Raw genomic sequence first — 21,087 nt, 5'->3', positions numbered from 1 at the left:
AAGGTCAAAAAGACTTAAATGCCGCTTTGATCAAAATGTAACTCATTTTATTGGGTCAACAAAATTCATGTTACAAAATAAGCATTTCAATTCAGACCTGATTTCTTCAAGAACCACAATTGAATCTTTGAAATTCTCAAAAGCTTGACATCCTAATCAATGTGTCAAGTGACATTCAAATAATGACTTTGAAATTCAAATAGTTTAATGTATGTCAGCTACATTAGAAAAACTCAACCAAAGAGACCCAATTCCAGAAAATGTAAGAAAAAAAAAAGTCCAAATTAAAGCCTTCACCAATTTCAGGAAGTTCAAACTTAACAGTGAAGAAGCGCTGCTAGTCTGGTTAGATTTGTATTCAACCTTTTAGTGGTAGGACCTCAGGCTTCTCCTCCAAAGAGCGTGGCTGTTTGATACCAAACAGATTGCGCAGGTTGACTTCTGGGTCAACGTAGTGAGGGATCTTGCGTTCATTGAAGAGGCCGGCGAGGTTGGTTTCCACCTTGGCACGTCTGGAGATCCGCATGCGCAGGGCGAAGAGGGTACGCAAGTTTTCCTCCACAAGGGGCAGACGGTGTCCATCCAAACGCTTCTGCCAGGACTTCTTTGGCCTCTGACGTTTCTGTTGGGATAAGAATTTAGGAGAGAATTTTTGGAACAATGAGCAGTTGGATACAACATATCAATTGAAAACCTAAATAGTAGAAATTGTATATGCTTTGACAGAAAAAAACATGTAAACTGCCAACTCGCTCAAGCTTTAGTTGGCCAGAAGCACAGGAGAGTCAGATTTCAACAGGTTTAGAGAAAAATCCAAAATCAATAGTCCCCTGGCCAGGTAGCTTAAGAGCTCATTGGTGTGTGGTTCTTTAGTCTACATCTGCAGTCCACATCTGTACTGTTGGATAATGGCATCAGACTTACCTTCCGGGTGGCGGCGCTTGGGTCATGGCGGAGCAGGTGTCTGGTCAAACTCTCCTGTGTAATAGAACAAAGCCATAATGTAATACCCTTATTGAAACTACATTCAACACAAAATGAAAATGTCAACACTCAATTACAATTAAGATTGATTTGGCATGTTCTTCACAACCATTGACAGAAGTTGTACATGTTCTTGACTCAGCCGGGTCAGAATTGGAATATTCATTTTGTTCAATAAAATGGCAGTTCTGCACGATGCAAATTACTCAAAGGAATTTAAGTTCCAAGTCTTTGACTGCAAGGAGGAAACAATTCTGATACATCTATCAAGGACCAGTAATAGAAGCGTTACTTACCCGCATAGCAAACTTGCGTGGGCAGTCGGGGAAGGAGCATCTGTATTTGAGGAGCTCGAGGTGCACCTTGCGGATGTGGTGCTGCAGGTTAAAGGTTGTGGAGAAGTAGGCCTGGCAGTCGTCTCTGGGACAAACCAGCACGGGCTTATGGGAAGCGTGGATCCGTTTGTGCTTCCGCAGAGCATCCGTTTTCTTAAACACCTTCTTACATGCTTTGCATGTGAACGTGGCTACGACACATTTAAAAATTGTGAAAAACAAAATGCAAAACAACACTCAGGACTTCTGTAATATGACCACAACATATTTACCTGGATGTTGGGCCATGTGCTTCCTAAGTTTACCCCAGGTGTGTTCAAACACCTGGCAGTCATCATGAGGGCAGCGGTAACCTGCAGGGAAACAAACGATAAGGCCAGTGAGTATCAGGAAATCAAAGGCTCGTCACCTTCTGGGGCCCTTGGAGGAACCATACACACCATACATGTAATTTGTCCTTAAGATGCACAAAAAGGTTACACGCAAATGTAACCAGAACCTCCTTTTAATTAAAGAATTTTACAGGGGTGAAATATCAAAGGACCCCTCCTAAGATTGAAGTAGACCAACCTGCATGCTTCTTCTCGTGGGCTTTGCGGGCGATATGGGAGTCGAACGTGGCAGCGCATCCATCCTTCGAACACCTGAGTACCCCCACCGGGGACAGACGAGAGGTAAAAATACATTTAACTAAGCCAACTGGGACCACACCCACTCAGCCTGTAACCACTCATTTATCTCTGCTAGAGCCTTCACTCCAGGCATCAAAGATCTGATTAATTAAAATGGCAAGTGCATAATCTTTAACAGCTCATGGTCTCAGGCATTTCAATAACCCACAGCAACATGTCGGGTTTTACACCACAGCTAAATATACACCCTTATTTCTGAGATGTTGTGGTGTAGGCTACTACAGACATACTTTGACTTAGCAGGCACGTTATGCTCTTGTAAGTGCAGTTTAAACACTCTGCGTTTTTTGAAGGTCAATGAGCAGTTGGTCTGGTTACACTATGGAGAGAAAAAAAATCAAGTGGTTAAAATGACACAAAAGACTTGAAAACTTGACTATTTACATCAAGAGCAGTGACTTTCAGCGGAAGCTGTTATATATTGGCCTTTTGGCGCCATCTAGTGGAAACACGTGTATTTAGACAAACCTTGAAATACTCGTTTTTGTCTCCGTGGGCGTAGCGCACGTGTCTTTTCAGATTGCCATTGTGGAAAAAATTCTCCGTGCAGCTCTCAAAATTGCATCTGCACAAAGCAAAGTTTAAAATGAGGTGGAAGGCTTTAGTTGTTGGGTGCAACCGCACGAATTTGACTTACTGGAATTGCTTCACCCCTCTGTGCTTAAGCATGTGGCGCCTCAGGTGAGATTTTCGCGTGAAACGACGATCGCAGCCAGCAATTGTACAGAGACACGGGCGCTGTGGACATTTGTGAACGGTTAGCCTACAACTTCAAGAAGGCCTATGCCAAGTATATGCACGTATGATATCGTTAACATAATGGTTTATGTAGCAGTCTAGGTATTTCCCTCACCGCTCCGGTGTGCACCGTCTCGTGCTCTTTCAGTCTCCACTGTCTGGTGAAAGTCGCTCCACAGTCCGCGTGGGCGCAGTTCAACAGCTGCAGCGGCGGACCGCCGTCAGGTTTCCCGCTGAGCACTCCGTTCATTCTTCTCGATATCTGAACACGTCTCCAAAGAAAATATGTCACGTAAAGCCCGCCGCTTTTGTCAGCCTGTCTTATAGCCCCGTGAAAGAACTTAATTGCTTCATTGGCAACGTCCAGCAGCGTTCACTGATTCAACACTAGTGCCACCCCCCAGAAGTAGCCCACAGCTGAAACAAATTAACCTAATTGCTCCGAACTCATTAGTGTAAAACACGGCAAGTGAACGAATGTGCCAACTACTCAAAGCCAGACAGTTGTTGCCTGTCGGTGTTAAATCGTAGCACATTTTAGTGCGAGGTACACTGTAAAGTAGTTACAGGAGAGAAAATGTAGCACTTTATGCATTAAAAGACAGATTGATAGCAATACATATGATAAGTCCACATATGCAGGACTTCCAGCAGCTCAAATGCAATACTCTTTTAAAGAAGGACTGGTTCTAACACTTCCCACTGGAAAAACTTGAAATAACTTCAAGCCATATTCTGAGTCTTAATAAAATGATACCCGACCCGAAGAATATACAACTAAAAATCTATTCCCAAAAGTAATCAGACTTCAGATTAGTCCGGCTGACTTTATGCAGTTGCAAATAACACATCTTCTGGTGTGTTTTTTGATGCAGCTATTCAGTAGAGGGCAGTGTGCCTTTATCTCACAAGGCTCTGGCATTTAGGTTGACTGTAAACTCACAATAGTTTCATAACTCTGCAGCAAATATAGCCTGTAACATAGTGGCTCTATGTAACTTTAAATTTAGGATTTAGTAGAGAAATAGTTGAAGCTTCCCTCATGACATGTGAAGTCAAAGACTGATGTCAAATCTCTGTTATATCAAAGTTTTTTTCTGAGGAACAGACATCTGAAAAGACTGTGTGGCAGTAGCTGTTGATTAAAGTAGACATTGTAATACAGTCCTCATTGTTTGGATTCCTTAGTTCCCTACAGAACCACTCATAATAAATATGACATACAGGTGAAGCACAGTCAGCCTACTCTGAGTCCTCGCAGTTCTCTTTGCAGTTTTTCTTTCTCAGTGGTACGATTTCTGAATACTTACTTGAGTGCATCAGCATTGTGTGATATGGAAACCACTAAAAGGCACAGTGTTGATGGTTGAGTTTAGATTACCAAAAGGCCAGTCTGAACTGGAATGAGGTCTGTTTTGAGAACTATACGTTTTCTCAGCAGAGAAGGGACCAGCACCTATATATTTGGCCCTTGATGCTGCACTCCTCCTGCTGCTCTGCCCTCCATCTTTTCCCTACTATCTCTTGATCCCTGTTACTCTCAAAGGGGGGTATGATGAAATATTCAGAAGGGGCTGTCAGTGTACAATATGCCTCCATTAGTGTTGCAGGATGGCTGCTGGAAGGCTTGAACTGCATCAGGAAACAAACCCTGCAGGTCACATGGACTGAGACCGCAACACATATTGATACATGGCAGGTCTCCAGTTCTAATTGATTGATCTGTGGTTATGGTTCCTAATAAGAAGCCAATTGATACGCTGGTTAAATTCATACATCAGACAGTAGGCTACGACTTAAATCACTTCTGTATTACTAAATGTGTTGCCAGCACAGTAATATGTTTATATTGATGCATGTTTTGAGTATTTACCATTTTTTAAACATTATATTATACCAATGTTTTTCATTTAATTGAAGTATAGTGACATGTCAGGTTTTCTGCATCTATATCCTTAAAGGTTCCAGATAAGCTAAACGTAATTGTCTGTTGCCATAACTGAAAAGCCAAAATCAAAATCTACCATTCTTCAAGAAATGCAAATATGATTTAATATTAATGTATTTCAGAATCAAAGGGCAAATTCAGAGGCAGTAATTGTGTTTCCAAAATCCTTTAATCAAGTCGGAAAAAAACAAGCAGGGGTCACAAAACCAGGCAGCCAAAACCAAGAGGGAGATAGGTAAATCCTTCAAATCAGGCAGGCAAAATTGAAAAGGCAGAAAACTGCGGGATAGCTACTCTTATCTGACCCATGGTGGAATCTGGGCTGATAAGAATAAGTGGCTGATGGGCATGTGGACATGGGCGGGGATGCTCAGCTGAGGGGATTGCAGGGGCAGCTGGATCTGTTTGTGAACAAAATATGAACTATTAAGGTGAACTTGTGACACCTATAGTCTAAGCATCCCCAGCTTTTATATCATCCCACTAATGTATAGAACTTGTTGTTATTTCACAGCAGAGAATGACAGGGACTTGTCCACGTGTAACGGCACAATAACAGTCAACATGAAACACAAGACTACATGACGTTAGGGCCTCTGGTGTAGCAAGTAAGTTACTGCTGTGATGTCTCTCCTCGTTCGGGACACACATTCATCCTGCATATCTTCTTCATGTATTCCGAAATATCGTGCCATTCATACCCGTCGGCTACATTTAGAAAATTAATGAATTGTCGTTCCCTCCCTTTTATGGCTTCTGTTCGGCCGCGCGCCTCGGCAAGAGCCGGGCTGTCGCATCCTCTCCCTGGCAACGAGAGGAGGAGGCTGCTCGGGATGAGGGAGGGTACCACGGTCCCACGTGTCCTCCCCGCAGACCCAATGTATTTCTCTTCGCTTTCCCATCCCTTCGTTTCCACGTACTGCAGATTCATATATAGGCTATAGCCTACACGTATAACCTCAACCATTCACACAAATGCACCCGCGCAGCCTTGCGGAGCTTTGCATCCGAGATGCGCACGCTCCTCACTATTCCCTCACTGATCGATATATTGGCCTGCAGTGATCATCTCCGCCGTGGGCCTGGGTTGTGATTCATTTTTCATCATTTTGACATGCTAATCCACATTTTCAACAGCGGCGTTTGCCGGAACTGAGAGAGAGAGCGAGAGAGAGAAGGGAGAGAGAAGAGGGGTGAGAGAGAGAGAGAGAGAGAGAGAGAGAGAGAGAGAGAGAGAGAGAGAACGCGCATCATCAGATGTTTAGCAGATTCACTTTCGCTCCTCGCCATCATCTCTGCTGTGCGTTTTTTTTGGTCTTTTTCTTTCCCTCGGTCGGCCGGGTTTGTGACATTTTGCGGCTCTCGATGTTGTAATCCAGGAGAATATGTGAAGATCATGCTGGCGGTGTGGTGCTTCATGGTCTTTGCTGCAGTGGGGGAGAGGCGTGCGGTCTCAGGTAAGAGAGAGAGAGAGAAGAGAGAGAGAGAGAGGGGGGTTTGGATAAAGAGCGGGAGCACCCTTTTCGTTTCCTTTGCATCCACATTTTTTCCCCTTGCACCAGCACTTTTCTGTCCCCGGTGTAGGCTGTGATTTTATTGTAGCGGGAGCTCGGTGACAACCAGTCCGCTGGCCTGAAAGCACGGTAGATTTGCTACATCAACACATTTGCATCGCGGCCCCATCGCTTATATGAAACGTGCCCATAACTATTTTGTTTAATCCAATACACATCGAAAAGCACAATAATATAACTTGTCAATCACAAAGGAAACGCGTTTCACATGATGATTGCTGAGATTTGAAGCTACATGGTCTTGTGTATAGCTGTATATAAATGGGCGTCGGGCTACTATAGAGCTTATAAACTATGACAAATTACATCATCAATTATTTTTAATTAAAACCTTTTGTCCACCAAATTTCTTCTAATAGAGCAGTGACTGATAAAACGTTATTAACTGCTCAGTGTGATAAATTAGGTCAACAAACTATTAGCGTACAGAAAAAAAAACACTGATCTGAATGGTCACACATTGTGACTTATTAAATAAACACTTTGTTTACTACACAACTACCAGGTCCAATTTGGACAGGCTCAGGTGTGTCCCTGCCTTGCCAAGCCCTCTGCACACTCATGAGCCTGTGGTGAGAGTGTCTCTGTTGTACCTGCAGGTGTGGACAGTAGCCCGGCACCGGATGGAGGCATCTGGGACTGGTTTACCCCGACAGGGCAGCCGGACAGCGGGGACACTGCCCCCAAGGTCACCTATCCAAAGCGGCTGGTGCAGCAGATTGAGTCGGAGGAAGAAATGGCTCATGACCACTTGGATACCAGGGTGAAGAACAGCACCGGGAACACCTTGGTAAGTTGTAACTAATAGTAACCCCAATGCTTTATATATGTAATATTCCCAATGCTGTTTATTTCACAATGAATCATTTGATTCTCTGATTCTCAGCCCAGTGGTCTTAATTTGATCGGCAAGTACACCCAGGAGTCCTTAAATAGCTTTCATGAATCTCCCGGCAAAATGAGGAATAGATCAATTTCATTGCAATTTAATTAAAAAGAAAGTATCCCAGTTGGGCAATGTATGAGAATATTTATTCATTGTTACCTCACATACACAGGTAGAACTTTTTTTTCTGGCGCAAAATCATACGAAAAGGGTGCTTGCAGCTTAATGTGCAGATCAGTATGTAGAAATCTAGTGCTCAGCATGCATCCTTACTGAAGAGATTCACTATTGGTGGCATTGTAGCAAGTCTGTGTGGAGATATATGGGGGTGACAGTAACACAGGCTGTTGTGCTGCTGATGGAAACCTGATTTTTTTCCAGTGTCTGTAACAGTGTAGCATTCATGTCTCTGTTGCTCAGGCAGCCTCTGCTACACAGGGTAAAGAGTAAAGAGTGGTGTCTTGCAGCAGTCTCCGCTCCTCGTTATTTTGACCCAGTTAGTGAAGAAATCCTTTCCAATGTCCACTGAGAATTAATGTCCAAGACAGACAAGTTGTTGTTTTTCAGCCATTTTTCCTGCCTAAAATCTGAAACTAAAACCTTCTGACCTGCTCTGTGTACTGTGCAAGCATTGTAGCGAATGCACCGTTTATCGGAGAGCTGTTTAAATGTTTGCCTGCATGTTTGTTTTGTAGTGGCCCTCATTCCACATGACAAAGCTTAGCCTGTCCTGAAATATTCAGTCATAATGTCCGACCACCCGGCTGCTGCGCTGAGCCCCCCCCCCCCCGGCTTCTTCATTATTCAGCGGTGTGTTGAAGTATGTCCCCATTCATTATGAAGCAGGCCTGTGTGAGAGGTGCTGCATTGGTCCACGTGGTTTGATCACTCCTCGCATCTCTCTCTATCATGCTGATATGATATAGTTGATATAGTTCATATAACTGTTATGAGAGAGTACATTAGGCTCCTTACACACACACACACACACACACACACACACACACACACACACACACACACGCAGAGTCACATGTTTGAAGGCTATAGTTAAGATGAATGGTGTTGCCCCTTGAGGAGAAGCTGTCTTAGCTTACATGAATTAAAAAGCAACAACAGCTACCACAATATACATTCAGAAGATACAAATGATGGCACTGTTCAAGCAGACAAGGTTTCAGACGTCCCTGTTTCCGCTGCTCTACTAGATCTGCTGTTGTTGTTTTTGAGGTATTTAAGATACTTAGAATGAGGGACATGATACATTTAGAAGCAGCAGGGGATGAGTTTAACTTGTTCCCTCTGTTCTGTCATCATGCTGCGTTGAAAAGTGATGAGACAGCATTCTTGCCGCTCTAGTTCATTTTTATCTATTATCTTTTTTTGTGTTCAGTTGACACTGAAAGACAAATTAGTGTTCATGTTTTTCAATGTTTTTGCATCAAGACTACATTTTCTGTTAGCACAGATTGGATTAACATTATTTTAAGATTTCAGGCTGAGGTTCATATCCTGTACCAGGATATTTACATTATTGTGTGGTAGGTGGATCTGAAATAGATTTGTACTGGTTAATGGCCTCTATTGTTCATGTAATGTAGTGATTTTAAGGTTAATTTCCTGAAGGAAAGCACTTTCTGTGAGACCAATTCCCACGTAAATGTAGCAGTTTGTTGTTAAAAACAAAAAAGTCAGCCACATCTTTTGGCATTACTATGATTATGTTAAAGTGAATATTGATTTGATATAAAATAATGAGTCATCTGCATTTTAATATCTCAAAAAGGTCTGTAGGAAGATGGATGGATGATGTGGTAGGATCAAAAGCTCCAGAGCTGCTAATAGAACCTGGTCGTGACATTGTTTTGTCAATAATTAAATTTCAATCTCACCTTTTGAACCAATGTGGACAAAAATGTAACTTTGAGCAATTTCATTGCAACTGTGCAAACTCCTTCCGCTGAGGAAGATATCGCGATACAATCGAAAGATCCAGAGCGGCTGCTAAATGGAACTTCTGGTGAAAACAGTTTGTCAACCACCAAGAGCAGTATCACACAATGATCAAAACACAACCGCGACCAATATAAACCGTGGGACGACATTACTGCACAGAGACCGAAGCCCTGATGACACCATGCTTCAGCCTCTCCAAGACAGTAGTAAGAAATCTGTTGTCCATACTCACTGGGGAGAATAATTCCCGGGTAGTGATGCATTTTATTGTAAAAGCCCTGTGATTCACTGCGGCCTGGTTCCTCCAGACTGAGATCAAAGCCATGCTGGCACAGTCATGGCTGCTGAAGAGGCGCACTGTTTAGACTGCAATAAATCCCTCTCTCACTCATGGCCCTGCTGTCTCCTCACCTCCTCAGCATTGGCGGCTGTCCATTAGGGTCATTGGCACAGCATGGCTGAATATAGACCATATACCAGCAAAGTTTTCTCTTCCTCCTCTTCTGCCTCCTCCCGCTCCATCCATCTCAATCACGAAATTCCAGCTCAGCTGGTAAACAGCCATAGCTCTCTGCAGTCGTGCCTGCCTGAATGCTGGCATTCACTGTCGATCAATGGAGACTTTATCAATCATAATATCTCAGCTGCCGAGTTGCTTTTAGAGCGTACACACTATTGATTCTGTTGAATTATTCATAGAACCTTTTCACAATCACTCTTTGGCTTTAACTGAGTGACGCTCTTAACCACAAACGTTTTGTTACACTTTGATTTATCAACAATGAAATAAGTCTCTGTGGGTTTGTTTTTCTTTTTTCAGGCCGTCCACTTGGCCCAGAGCTGTTTCCAAGTGGAAGCCTTTGGACACACCTTCACTCTGGACCTGGAGCTAAACCAGTTAGTATTACTGTCCCAAAATCATCAGCTCTGCCTTTTTGTACACACTTCAATACAGTATATCAGTAGGTGCTCTTAATTCACTGCAGCTGTTCTCATTAGCATTTGCCAGCACTTAAGCAAATGCACTTAGCGCCTCTATTATGTTACATGACAAGATGGGGAATACCAATGTGGAAAACCCACAGACACACACTGCTGCATGTTTGTGAGGTTCCACTGATTTTTATGAACACCGCATGCTAATAAAATGTTGAGTTTAGGTGAGAACAACAGGCGGAAAATAACCCTGATGACACCAATTTTGAATACTTGGAGATAATGCTGTTGGAGATGTTCATGGCATCTCTCTTCTCTTTGCAGCCACCTCCTGTCTTCAGAATATGTGGAACGGCACTTTAACCACAACGGCAGACCCTCACAGTCTGTGGTAAGACAGGTTGCGTGGGGCGGGGATGTGAAGGGACAGGATTTTAGTGAGTGAACTTGTCTTTTGGCACAGAGAAGGCAGCATAATAATGAGATGACCAGAGCGGCAGTGCAGCGTTCAGTTCTTTGGCTGCGGAAACTGAGACTTTTACACTGGTGCTGTTGCCAGTAAATCTTAGAATGCATTTAAAGTTTTGTTTGTCAGATGCAATGCCTCTCTAGAGCTCTTTATATAACAAAGTCGCTATGTCTCATTTATATTTTAAGGTCATCTAACGCAGAGCCTTTTCATTTAAGCCTCATTTCTTGTTTTTACCTTTTAAGGCTGATCTTTTTATGTGATTGTGATGTTTTATGGAGGTTTTTACAGTTTGATCTCATCCTCCCGTTTTTCTCTATTTATAGAAAGTGCATTGTGTGATCTCTGCTTCAAAAGTAGGCTGCCAACTAACTGTTTATTGCTGTGCTCTACATACTTGGGTTCTTCCTATCAGCGGTGTGCATGCATGCCTCTCAGCTGTGGCCTTTCTCAGACAGTCAAGAAGAAAGTCAGTGGGTGCCTGTGATGTAAAGCCACAAGCTCAAAGAATAGAGATAGAGAACAGGAAAATGGATGAAAGCCTTGACATCTAATGTGATGTGTTCTTGTCAGGACAAACCAGAGGAATGTCACTGCATTTGGCAAGCCAGGAGGGATGGCTAATGCTTCTTTTTTTCTGTCTAAATGTGCCACTCGCTGCTTATCCCCCCCCCCCAGCAGTCACCCACCCACCAAACCAAGCACTCCATGCCCCCACCCACAATCATTCCAAACTCTCCCTCAGTCCTCCTGACCAATCACAAGCCTGTCTCTATAGCAACCGGTTTGCTCAGCAGTGTCATTAACTTCTTGGCAGCGCAGAGGATGAAAGAAGAGCGAGAGGGAGGAAAGGGCGAGCAAAAGAAGAGGAGGAGGAGGAGGAGGGAAAATGAGGAGTAAAATGTCAGTTGATACAAAGGCAAGACGAGCTTTGGAGTAGGGAGGAGTTATTTTGGGGGTGTATGTGTGATTATCGACAATCTGGGTTTGTTCCCAGAGCGGCGGGAGGGAGAGGTGGCTTGCAAGGGTCGGGGATGGAGACCTGTAGTCAGAGCAGATTGTCACTCAGCTGGACGGAGGCCTCACGTAATGCCTCTGATGCTGCTGCTGGACATGGCAGGTGTGATGCGTTCAGGGCAGCGCGTCACCAGACTCGTCTCTGTCGTCAGCATGTGGTTTTTTTTTCCTCCATTTTATTAAGCACCAAGGTGTTGTGGCAAGGTTGAGACACCCTGCTGAACTCAATTTGATCCGGGTGAGACAGTGTCTCTCACTTTTCTCACCTTTCCTGGTGGTTCATCTTCGCCGCTGTGACCTTCTCGTGAAGCAGAGCGCCCTCTTTTGAGGGAGTGTTAGCTGGAGACAAAAGCCAGGGCTCTGTCGTGGTTGTTACGAGGACAGGAAGGAGCAGATGATGCAGATGCAGCCCTCCTACTCCACAGTCACGTCATGTTACATTCTCAGAACATGAGTTTTAATTTATTGAAGAGATGCTTGTCATCGATTTACCTTCACCTCCATTGTCAGTGAAGCAGAATAGAGTGGAGTAGAGCGCAGGACACAAGTAGGTCACAAGCTGTGCCATAAAAGCGATAATGTGGAAAGGGGGAGAGGTTGTGAGAGGTTTCCCCTGAGAGCGGTGCTATTCTGATATGAAGGCTAAAAAGACAGCATGCAAAGCCTGAAATGTGTCAGTAGAGATTGTTTCATGAAACAGGGGTGCATTGTGTCCACAGGGAGGGGAGCACTGCTACTACCAGGGACGGTTAAGAGGTTTACCAGAGTCCTGGGCAGCTCTCTCCACCTGCCACGGCCTGTGGTGAGCCTGACAGTAAACCTTTATTTATAAATGCACATTTTGTTGTCCTGCTATATTTTTCTGCTCACATAATTACGTTATTTTGTTTGATTTTTAAGCTTTCTGTCTCTTTCTGCTCTGCATCTCAGTGTCTTTCTCTTGTTGTTGGTCCATAGCGGCATGTTCTCTGACGGCTTCTTCTCTTACGGGATTGAGCCTGTTCACAATGGGAGCAAACAGGTAAATAGTCAGAGGATAGTAGTTGATAGTAGATCATTCCCAAGTTATTGTGAGTCTGAATGCCGATTTTCCTTATTTGTCTAATGTGATCTGGGTGTATTCTGTTTATAGGATGGTGGCGCTCACGTAATCCGCAGAATGCCTGATATCAGACTTTCCCCCCACTGCCCAGGTACACGATTGCATTTAAAGCATAAACTACTGACACTCATATCACATCGGAATAGTACAACCTTTAAGTCTTTTCTTATCTTTATGATATTTCAATATATTCATATAATTGCCTTTCCTTCAATTAGATAAATTAGATAAAACCCACTGTCCACTGTTGCAATACATTTTGCTGCTTATGTACTGCTTATGTTACTGTCCAATAAACCTCCAACACAATTATTGGAGTATGTTCAAAAACCATGATTGTGATGATTACAGTTACAGCTTTTTGTAATGGGAACTGTAACGTTTTCACTGAAATTGAGATAGGAATGTTTGCTCTGCACCTTTTTACAGCACAAGGAAATGGTAATACTGCTCTAAGTGCCTGCAGCTCTGCTTCTCTGTGTGTCCAGACTGTACAGAGGACGATGAGTGGGATAGCAGAGGAGGTGATGGTGATGACGACAGACCGGACCAAATGAGGGAGCAGCAGGGGTCTGGGGGGCTGAGGCGATCCAAGAGATATGTTCGCAAACCCTCTGTCCAGACTGAGACCAAATATATTGAGTTGATGGTGGTCAACGACAATGAAATGGTGAGTTAAAAGTACTCTTCACTGCTAATTATGTGGCATCCGCTAATATCAGAGCATACTGTTACAACTGTCCTCAGAGGTATACATGTAGAGATGCTGATGTGTCAGTGGAAACTAAAATACTAAAATATAGCTGAAGATAAATAAAAAATAAAATCAGTGACATTCCTTTAAATGTATTCCGTGCGTGTATTTATGTGTGAGAGAGTGAATGTGATCCATCTCTTACACCATCTGTGTATCTCTGTGTCTCCACAGTTTGTACAGCTGCGTCGCTCCAACAGCCAAACCAAGAACTTTGCCAAAGCAGTGGTCAACATGGCAGACGCGGTAAGAGCTTTGTTTGAAGGATTACAATCCTCCTATTCCTTAACTCTGCACACACACACACACACACACACACACTGCCACCTGTCAAGACGTGTGTGCTTATTTCTACATTTGAAAATGTTTTATCCCAGATTGCACACAGTGTTCACAGCACATGTGTCATGCCACATGACGGTCGTTTTTTGGTCCCCAGATCTACAAGGAACAGTTGAACACGAGGATCGTGCTGGTTGCTATGGAGACCTGGTCCTCTAAAAATATGATGCCAGTCGTAGAAGATCCATTGATAACGCTGCAGAACTTCATGAAGTACAGGAAGGACAACGTCAAAGATCAGAGCGACGTTGTCCATCTTTTCTCGTAAGAGGAATCTAATATCTTGATAAATGAGGATAATATTTGATGTTCGGTTGCTTGTTGAGTTTTTTTTATTTTATTTTTTTATTGTGGTATCTTTCCTTTGCACCTCAGAGGGCGTACATTTCACAGCAGCCGCAGTGGGACGGCCTACACAGGAGGAGTGTGCTCTCTAACGAGGGGAGGAGGCATCAACGAGGTGAGGAAAATCTAAAAAGGTTGTCTCTATAATGAAGCACCTCAACTTAAAACTTACATTTGGGATCAGAAGCAAAATAGTTCTTTACAAATCTGGAGCAACATGGACACTTCTAATTTAGGTTTCAAGTTGTGTTGCAACAGAATTATTAGATAAACGACAAATTATAGAAATAGTTTGACATTTCGGGAGAAATGCTGATTCACTTTCTTTTTTTTTCATCTGTATCTCTCTCATGATTGTATAATAAATAACTAGCTTGAGCCAGCAGACACTTAGTTCAGCATAAAGACTGGAAACAGTAACAGTGAGCCCGGCTCTCTCCAAAGGTAAACAAAATCTGCCTACCAACCACCTTACTGGTCCGAGCCTAGAAATAGTCCAGCACATATCGCCCCGGTAAAACATTGATTTGTCCCCATCTCACAATAAAACCCTCCTCTGTCAATTCTATGTGAATTTGTTGCAGTATGGGAATGTAGGCGCAATGGCCATCACTTTGTGCCAGAGTCTGGGCCAGAATATCGGCATGAGGTGGAACAACGTCCGCAACTCTGCAGGTAACAGATGACAGGAAAGCCAGATAATGCAGGAGGGAAGATAGGACCTGCAAAGCCGGGGGTTGAACTGAATAAATGATCAAAGCAAGAGAGCGAGATCAGTGTGGGAAGGATTGAGGCAGGGAGGGACGGTAGTGAGAGGGGGTGTTAGAGGGAGCGTTGGGTGTTGGTGTCCCTGTCCTGTTCTCTTCTGTAATTAGACTTCTCCATTAGGTGATTAGTCACCTGAGTCCAAGAAGGAGGGGTCGGTGGTTGGAGCATTGCCGCCACTGAACAATGGGCTCTGTGATTAATGTTGAAGATCCATCAGGTCCATTATTCAATGCCAGGACAAGAGCTCAGTGCACACACTATAGGCTGTCCTTACCTCTGTCACTAGGTATCAGTTCTAGGGAAAAAGATTTATGATCAACAATAAAGAGTCTTCTTTGTTGATCATCAATCTTTTTTGCTGCAGCATATGAAGTGTCAAGAGTTTTGGTTGGTTGTAGGTTGTAAATGATGATAATCACATTGTTTTCTTTCACATTGATTTATTTAAGTTTCCTCCTCTCATCTGTGCTCTTCTTCCTCCTGGTCTTCTTCACAGGAGACTGCAGGTGCCCAGACGCCTGGCTCGGGTGCATCATGGAAGACACGGGGTAAAGATCCACATGAGTGCACAACAAGTGACAACAAAACACAACGCACCTGTAAAATTAATCTTTTCTCTGTCTGTCGACACGTTTTGTTGCACTCACTCCCTCTGCTTTCTTTTTCTGTTCATTTCTGTCAGTTAGACAATTTAACAGCTGTAACAGAGGGATGCTTTCCCTTCAGTCTTCAACGAGCCAAGCTTGTGATAAATCACAGCTTGTATCTGACGGGTTAAAAAGAAATGTTGAAACATCAGACATAAATGTGCCAATTACCTTTGTAAGAATTACAAACCTTATTTAAACTATTTGGATTTGTCTCTCCATACCAAATGGAACAATACCAATACAATTATTAATTTGATTAATATCCTACTACAGATGGTAACATTTCTGTCTGATTGCAAAGTGATGGCTCAGACACCCACAGTGGATCTGGCATTCCTTACTGGCAGAAAAGCATTGTGCTGTGTGTTTGTGTTTGTGGATACAGATACTATCTGCCCAGAAAGTTTTCTCGCTGCAGTGTTGATGAGTACATCCAGTTCTTGCTCCAAGGGGGTGGGAGCTGCCTCTTCAACAAGCCAAACAAGGTGAGGGCCATGTGGGGATGTAGGATGTGATTAACACACATATATATATATATATATATATATATATATATATATATATATATATATATATATATATATGCTCATATGTCCATCTCTGTCTCTCTCAGCTGTTGGACCCTCCAGAGTGTGGGAATGGCTTTGTGGAGCCAGGGGAAGAGTGTGATTGTGGATCCCAAGTGGTGAGTACCCAGTTGGGACATTATGCATGAAAGCAGGTTCCGAAGCTGTTTTTTGTGGAGCGGAGCTGAAGGTTTGTTTTTATGTCTATGGCTGCAGGAGTGCGCCCGTAGTGGAGGAGCCTGCTGTAAAAAGTGCACACTTACCCACGATGCCATGTGCAGTAACGGACTCTGCTGCAGTAGCTGCAAGGTGAGTCCACCAAAGAAATAACTTGATATAGTAATAGCCTTTTCTGTATGTGTTTTGCTCATCGGGATAGCAGGAATAAGACATTTGTTCTAGTCGTAAGGCGTGGCTTAATATTCAACCCCTACAACCTTTATATTAGTGTCCAGGGATTCCTGTTGTGTGCCCAATGTAAACAGTACTTTTCCCCAAAATGCAAAAAAAAAAAAGTCTACTAAGTGTTACTTATCTCTACATCTTGAATGATAAATTACTGTATATGACTTATCCAGCATTTCCCTGCCTTTTTGATGCTGTGACCTAGTACGAGCGGAGAGGCGTGGTATGTCGAGAGGCTGTGAACGACTGTGATATCCCAGAGAGCTGCACCGGAGACTCCAGCCAGGTAGAGTTGACTGTAATGTAACACTGGGGAAAAAAACCCAGCAAGATCAAGCAGGGCGTCCAGAACATTAAGTACCCTAATTCTTTTGCAGTGTCCTCATAACGTGCACAATCTAGATGGCTACATGTGTGATACTAATCAGGTAAGGGCTCGTTTGTGGCATGTTTTCTGGTCTGCCGTTCACGCTTACAGATGCTTAATTAGTGTTGTCTCATTTCTTCAGGGCCGCTGTTACGGTGGACGATGCAGGACTCGTGACGGACAGTGTAGGGGACTCTGGGGTTATAGTGAGTATAGAACACATGCCGCTTGCACCTGGAAAGGGTGTGTTGTGTATATATGGCTTTGTAGTCTCATTCTGCCTACAACAGTCTGATTAGTATGTTTGTTTGCCCTCCCAGATTCAGCAGACCGGTTTTGTTATGAGAAGCTGAACGCTGAGGGGACAGAGAAAGGCAACTGTGGTCCGGGTCCTGAAGGCCAAGGATGGCTGCAGTGCAACAAGCCGTGAGTCACACCTCTTACTGATATATATTGAAGGATAACAGTGTCTTCACTACATTCTGCTTTTTCTGCACATATTGATCTGCTCAAGTTTGAATCTTTACTTAATTAAAAAGAGAAGCCTAGCTTTATTTTACGATTTCAACAAATGTCATGAAAAGACAAAGAACACCAATATTTGTTTCTATTATTGTGTGCTGTATGTCTTTTTAGTCAACGCATATAGCTCACACTTCTGGGCCATAGAATTTCAATTTTTTAAAGAAAATATAAAAAACAAATAGGCGGGGCCCTACTGTTGCATTCTGAATGCGGAAGCTATGTCCTTATAAACAGCTTTTGTTGCATAAAATCCTGAAATACTTGTAATAATAATATATATATAAATAATAGTTTTGTGATAACTAGATCGCCAAATGGTATTGTGAACACAGCCAGAGTTTGTTCTCTGCCATTCAATTTTTTTCCTGATAGGGATGTCTTATGTGGCTTCCTGTTCTGTGCCAATGTGACGATGAAACCAAAGTTTGGAGACCTGCAGGGTGAGGTGACCAGCTTCACCCTCTACCACCAGAACAAATACCTGGACTGCAGGTAAGTGGGTCACGTCTATGTGATCTGCCACAAAATAACAGAGTTTAACAATTAGAATACCACGTCCTTAAATGTCTAATTGTACGCCTCCTTTCCCACCTGTGTGACATGTTTGGACGCTTCAATCAGAGGCGGCCATGCTCTGCTGGAGGACGGTTCAGACCTGGGCTATGTGGAGGAGGGCACTCCTTGTGGGCCCAACATGATGTGTTTGGAGCGACGCTGCCTCCCTGTGGCGGCGTTCAATCTCAGCACCTGTTCAGGATCTAACTATGGGCGCATTTGTTCTGACCACGGGGTAAAGATTTCCTGAACTCACAACTTCACGTTCTACAGACATATAGGTCACATGCACTCAGTAGCCAATAATCTAAACTAATGCGAACCTTGCTGTAATATCTCTCTTTATGAAGCTCGTAATGTTCTTGGTGACATTGTCAGAAAAATGTAATTATGCTTTTATTACTGAGGTCATAGTTAAAGGTGGTGTTTCTAATATTTTTTCTATAATGCAAATATATGAACACGTTTATGACAGTGTCAACAAAAAGGGTACATTATGTGTACAACCCTCCATTCAATAGTAATAGTAATAGTAATATAGTACTGTAACATGTATGTATCGGTTTCACATTTAGATATAGATGATAAATAACCATTGTTTTGTTTGAAAGATTTCCTCTTCATTTTTATCTGTAAAATGATCATATTTAGATCCAAAATCATCAAAGTTGCAAAAGTTGCTTCAGCAGCATCCAAATGACTATATGTTAAAATACTGTCCCTGAAAGGTTGTTGAAACAATGGCTACATGTCACTAAAATTACAATTCAATTGAAATCCAGCCCATCTTTAACAAGGATTAATTCATTGATGTATTTTGACGTGTATATCACCAGCCCCATGCTTACTGGCTACATAGTGGTTTTAACATCTTGCTTGTTTTTCTGTTTCTGTTAGCAGCTATTGCACTTGATTTTCACCTCTCTCTCTCTCTCTCTCTCTCTCTCTCTCTCTCTCTCTCTCTCTCTCTCTCTCTCTCTCTCTCTCTCTCTCTCTCTCTCTCTCTCTCTCTCTCTCTCTCTCTCTCTCTTGTAGACGTGCAGTAACGAGGTGAAGTGTATCTGTGACCGGGACTACACGGGGAAGGACTGCAGTGTCTTTGATCCCATCCCTGAGCCAACAGTCCCGACTGGCCCAGAGAAGAAAGGTCCACAGCGCCTTTCAACCTGCTCATGTCTCTCTTTCTGTCTGCCTCTCATATTCCCCTCATACGCTCTACCCATCATCATCTCTATGTACTGACGTGGAGCACAGGATCTTGTCCTCAAAACACACAGAGTAGTTCACCTGGTTTTTGTGAGATATTAAGTACACGCAGTGTTTAACTTCCTGCTGAGTCTTGATTTCAATATCAGAAGAGTGAGGGTGTGTGTTGAGACACGTTTACTCATGAGAGCATATGTGCAGTATGTGTGTGTACGTGTGTGTATGTGTAAGGTAGTACTGCATATATTGCAGTCACTGCCATCTTCAAGTGTCTTCCTTACTTTCTTGCAGTCTGCCAATGACACAGAGCAATTGAGCTGCTGCACTCATAGGGCCAAAAAAAGGCCACCCTGAGCAAGAGGGTGTCCAGCTGAAAGAGCAGGAGAGGGGGAATGAGAACAAAGTAATACAACTCTCTCTCCTTTCTTTTTTTTTGTCACTGTTGTCTCCCTGACCCCCCTCGCTCACCCCCCCCCCCCACCTCCACCCCACGTGCTGGTATCGTCCTCCTTCGCTTCATCTCTATTTCTCTGTCTGCAGGTATCTTACCATCTGCCCTCGTCTCTCTCTAGTTGTTGTTGTTGATGTACAGTGTCGATGCTGTCCTCTGATGTGTGTTTTTTAGTGGTGTTGTTTTGTTTCTGCCCCTCCTCCTCTTCCTCCTCCGCACCCTTCCTCCCTCCTCCTTCCTCTGCGCAGGTCCCAGTGGCACCAATATCATAATAGGGTCCATCGCAGGTGCTATTCTCCTGGCAGCTATAGTCCTAGGGGGAACAGGATGGGGATTTAAGTAAGAGTTCTGGCATGCCTTTGTGTACCTGTCTGCTCCTCCCACTCTCACCTCTCTGAAATACTAGTTTGCAACACGTCATCCAACCGGGGGAAGGGGAAATGGGATGTCAATTCTGAGCTTAACCGCGCAAATGCTTTGAACTGCTTTTGGCGTCAAAATCTGTACAAAACACCACGCCGGTTGTTTTCTTTGATTGAATCATTAGTCAAACCTTGAGCTCCATCCTGCACCTTTCCGTCCCTTTTTATTCTAATGACAGGACTGAGGTGTTGATCTGCCAGGAACCGCTGCAGCACTTTTCTCAAGTCCACTTGAGTTAGTAGCCATTTGTGGAAAAGTGTAATGCTTTTTAAAAGTTTTACCTCTGGTGCTCTTCTAGCCTGCGTTATCGTGTTACAGGCAGCGTCCTGACCCCAAATGCCCTCGCTGCTGTACTTCTTCTGTACTGTTCCACCTGTGCATGCTGGCTATTGTTCACTCCTTATGCTCTGGCCTAAAAGGACTGCGCCTACTTTACTCACAGTTGGATTCATAAGATTATTGTGGTTGATGAAAAGTTGTGAATTGAAAAGCAAAAATGTAGTTCCTTATAGCGTGTAGCATATCAGCATGTAGTCAGTCCTTTTAGGGCCCGAGGTAAGTGTCTGTGCATGTCTGCATGAGCTGTAAGAAGTGTTCTCTCCCTGACAGACCTCTGGCTTAGAGGGTGGGTGTAGAGGTTTCTGGTGTAGAGCCTTGTCAGACCCGATGGGGCTGAGAGGTTCAGTGCTATGACTACTGTAGACCTGCTGCATGTGGTTGAGAACAATTATCCAGAGAACTGGTGGATTAATAATGGCTTAGATGACTGACTGAGTCATTAGGTGATTTTTGTTTTTGTCCTAAAATCTGATCTGTGGTTAAATTTTAACTGAGTAAAAACACAAGATTTTATGTCCACATTTCACATTAAAGCCTGTTTATGCCACGTTTTAACGATTCTAACTGTTGCTGAATGATCTTGTTCTTTATCATTTCTTATTGCGTATTCGTTCTTTTAATTTGATGCAATTCTAATGCAAGATGATGAGCTTCATAACATGCTTCTTGAAATAGTTTAGCTTGTCATTATTTGTCCTATTTCCTCATGTCATTAATATTTTGTTGTGGTCTTTTCTCTTCGTGGGTGCTCATG

At 43.3% G+C, this 21,087-nt stretch overlaps 2 protein-coding genes across 2 annotated transcripts; one reads left to right on the top strand and one right to left on the bottom strand.

The window, feature by feature from the left end:
• Positions 1 to 358: 358 nt before the first annotated feature.
• Positions 359 to 2,999, bottom strand: 42sp43 (P43 5S RNA-binding protein; the record flags this gene model as incomplete). Its single annotated transcript, XM_079177278.1, has 9 exons — positions 359 to 622; positions 925 to 978; positions 1,281 to 1,510; positions 1,592 to 1,672; positions 1,890 to 1,963; positions 2,242 to 2,330; positions 2,480 to 2,576; positions 2,649 to 2,749; positions 2,865 to 2,999. 9 exons carry the CDS (start codon positions 2,997 to 2,999, stop codon positions 359 to 361), a joined length of 1,125 nt encoding a protein of 374 aa, XP_079033404.1.
• A 3,094-nt stretch (positions 3,000 to 6,093) lies between these two features.
• On the top strand, positions 6,094 to 19,914 carry LOC306710011 (disintegrin and metalloproteinase domain-containing protein 11-like; the record flags this gene model as incomplete). Its single annotated transcript, XM_079178375.1, has 24 exons — positions 6,094 to 6,154; positions 6,871 to 7,061; positions 9,934 to 10,010; positions 10,374 to 10,440; positions 12,255 to 12,337; positions 12,493 to 12,556; positions 12,668 to 12,728; positions 13,126 to 13,307; positions 13,566 to 13,637; positions 13,831 to 13,997; positions 14,109 to 14,193; positions 14,663 to 14,753; positions 15,343 to 15,394; positions 15,882 to 15,981; positions 16,110 to 16,181; positions 16,279 to 16,371; positions 16,673 to 16,753; positions 16,845 to 16,895; positions 16,977 to 17,040; positions 17,155 to 17,260; positions 17,732 to 17,851; positions 17,981 to 18,149; positions 18,950 to 19,061; positions 19,820 to 19,914. 24 exons carry the CDS (start codon positions 6,094 to 6,096, stop codon positions 19,912 to 19,914), a joined length of 2,316 nt encoding a protein of 771 aa, XP_079034501.1.
• Between the last annotated feature and the right edge of the window lie 1,173 nt (positions 19,915 to 21,087).

The sequence above is a fragment of the Pholis gunnellus genome, assembly GCF_910591455.1.
Source record: "Pholis gunnellus genome assembly, chromosome: 17".
NCBI classification, from domain to species: Eukaryota; Metazoa; Chordata; class Actinopteri; order Perciformes; family Pholidae; genus Pholis; species Pholis gunnellus.
The sequence above is the reverse complement of the archived record's forward strand: the minus strand, read 5'-3'. Positions and strand labels throughout refer to the sequence as shown.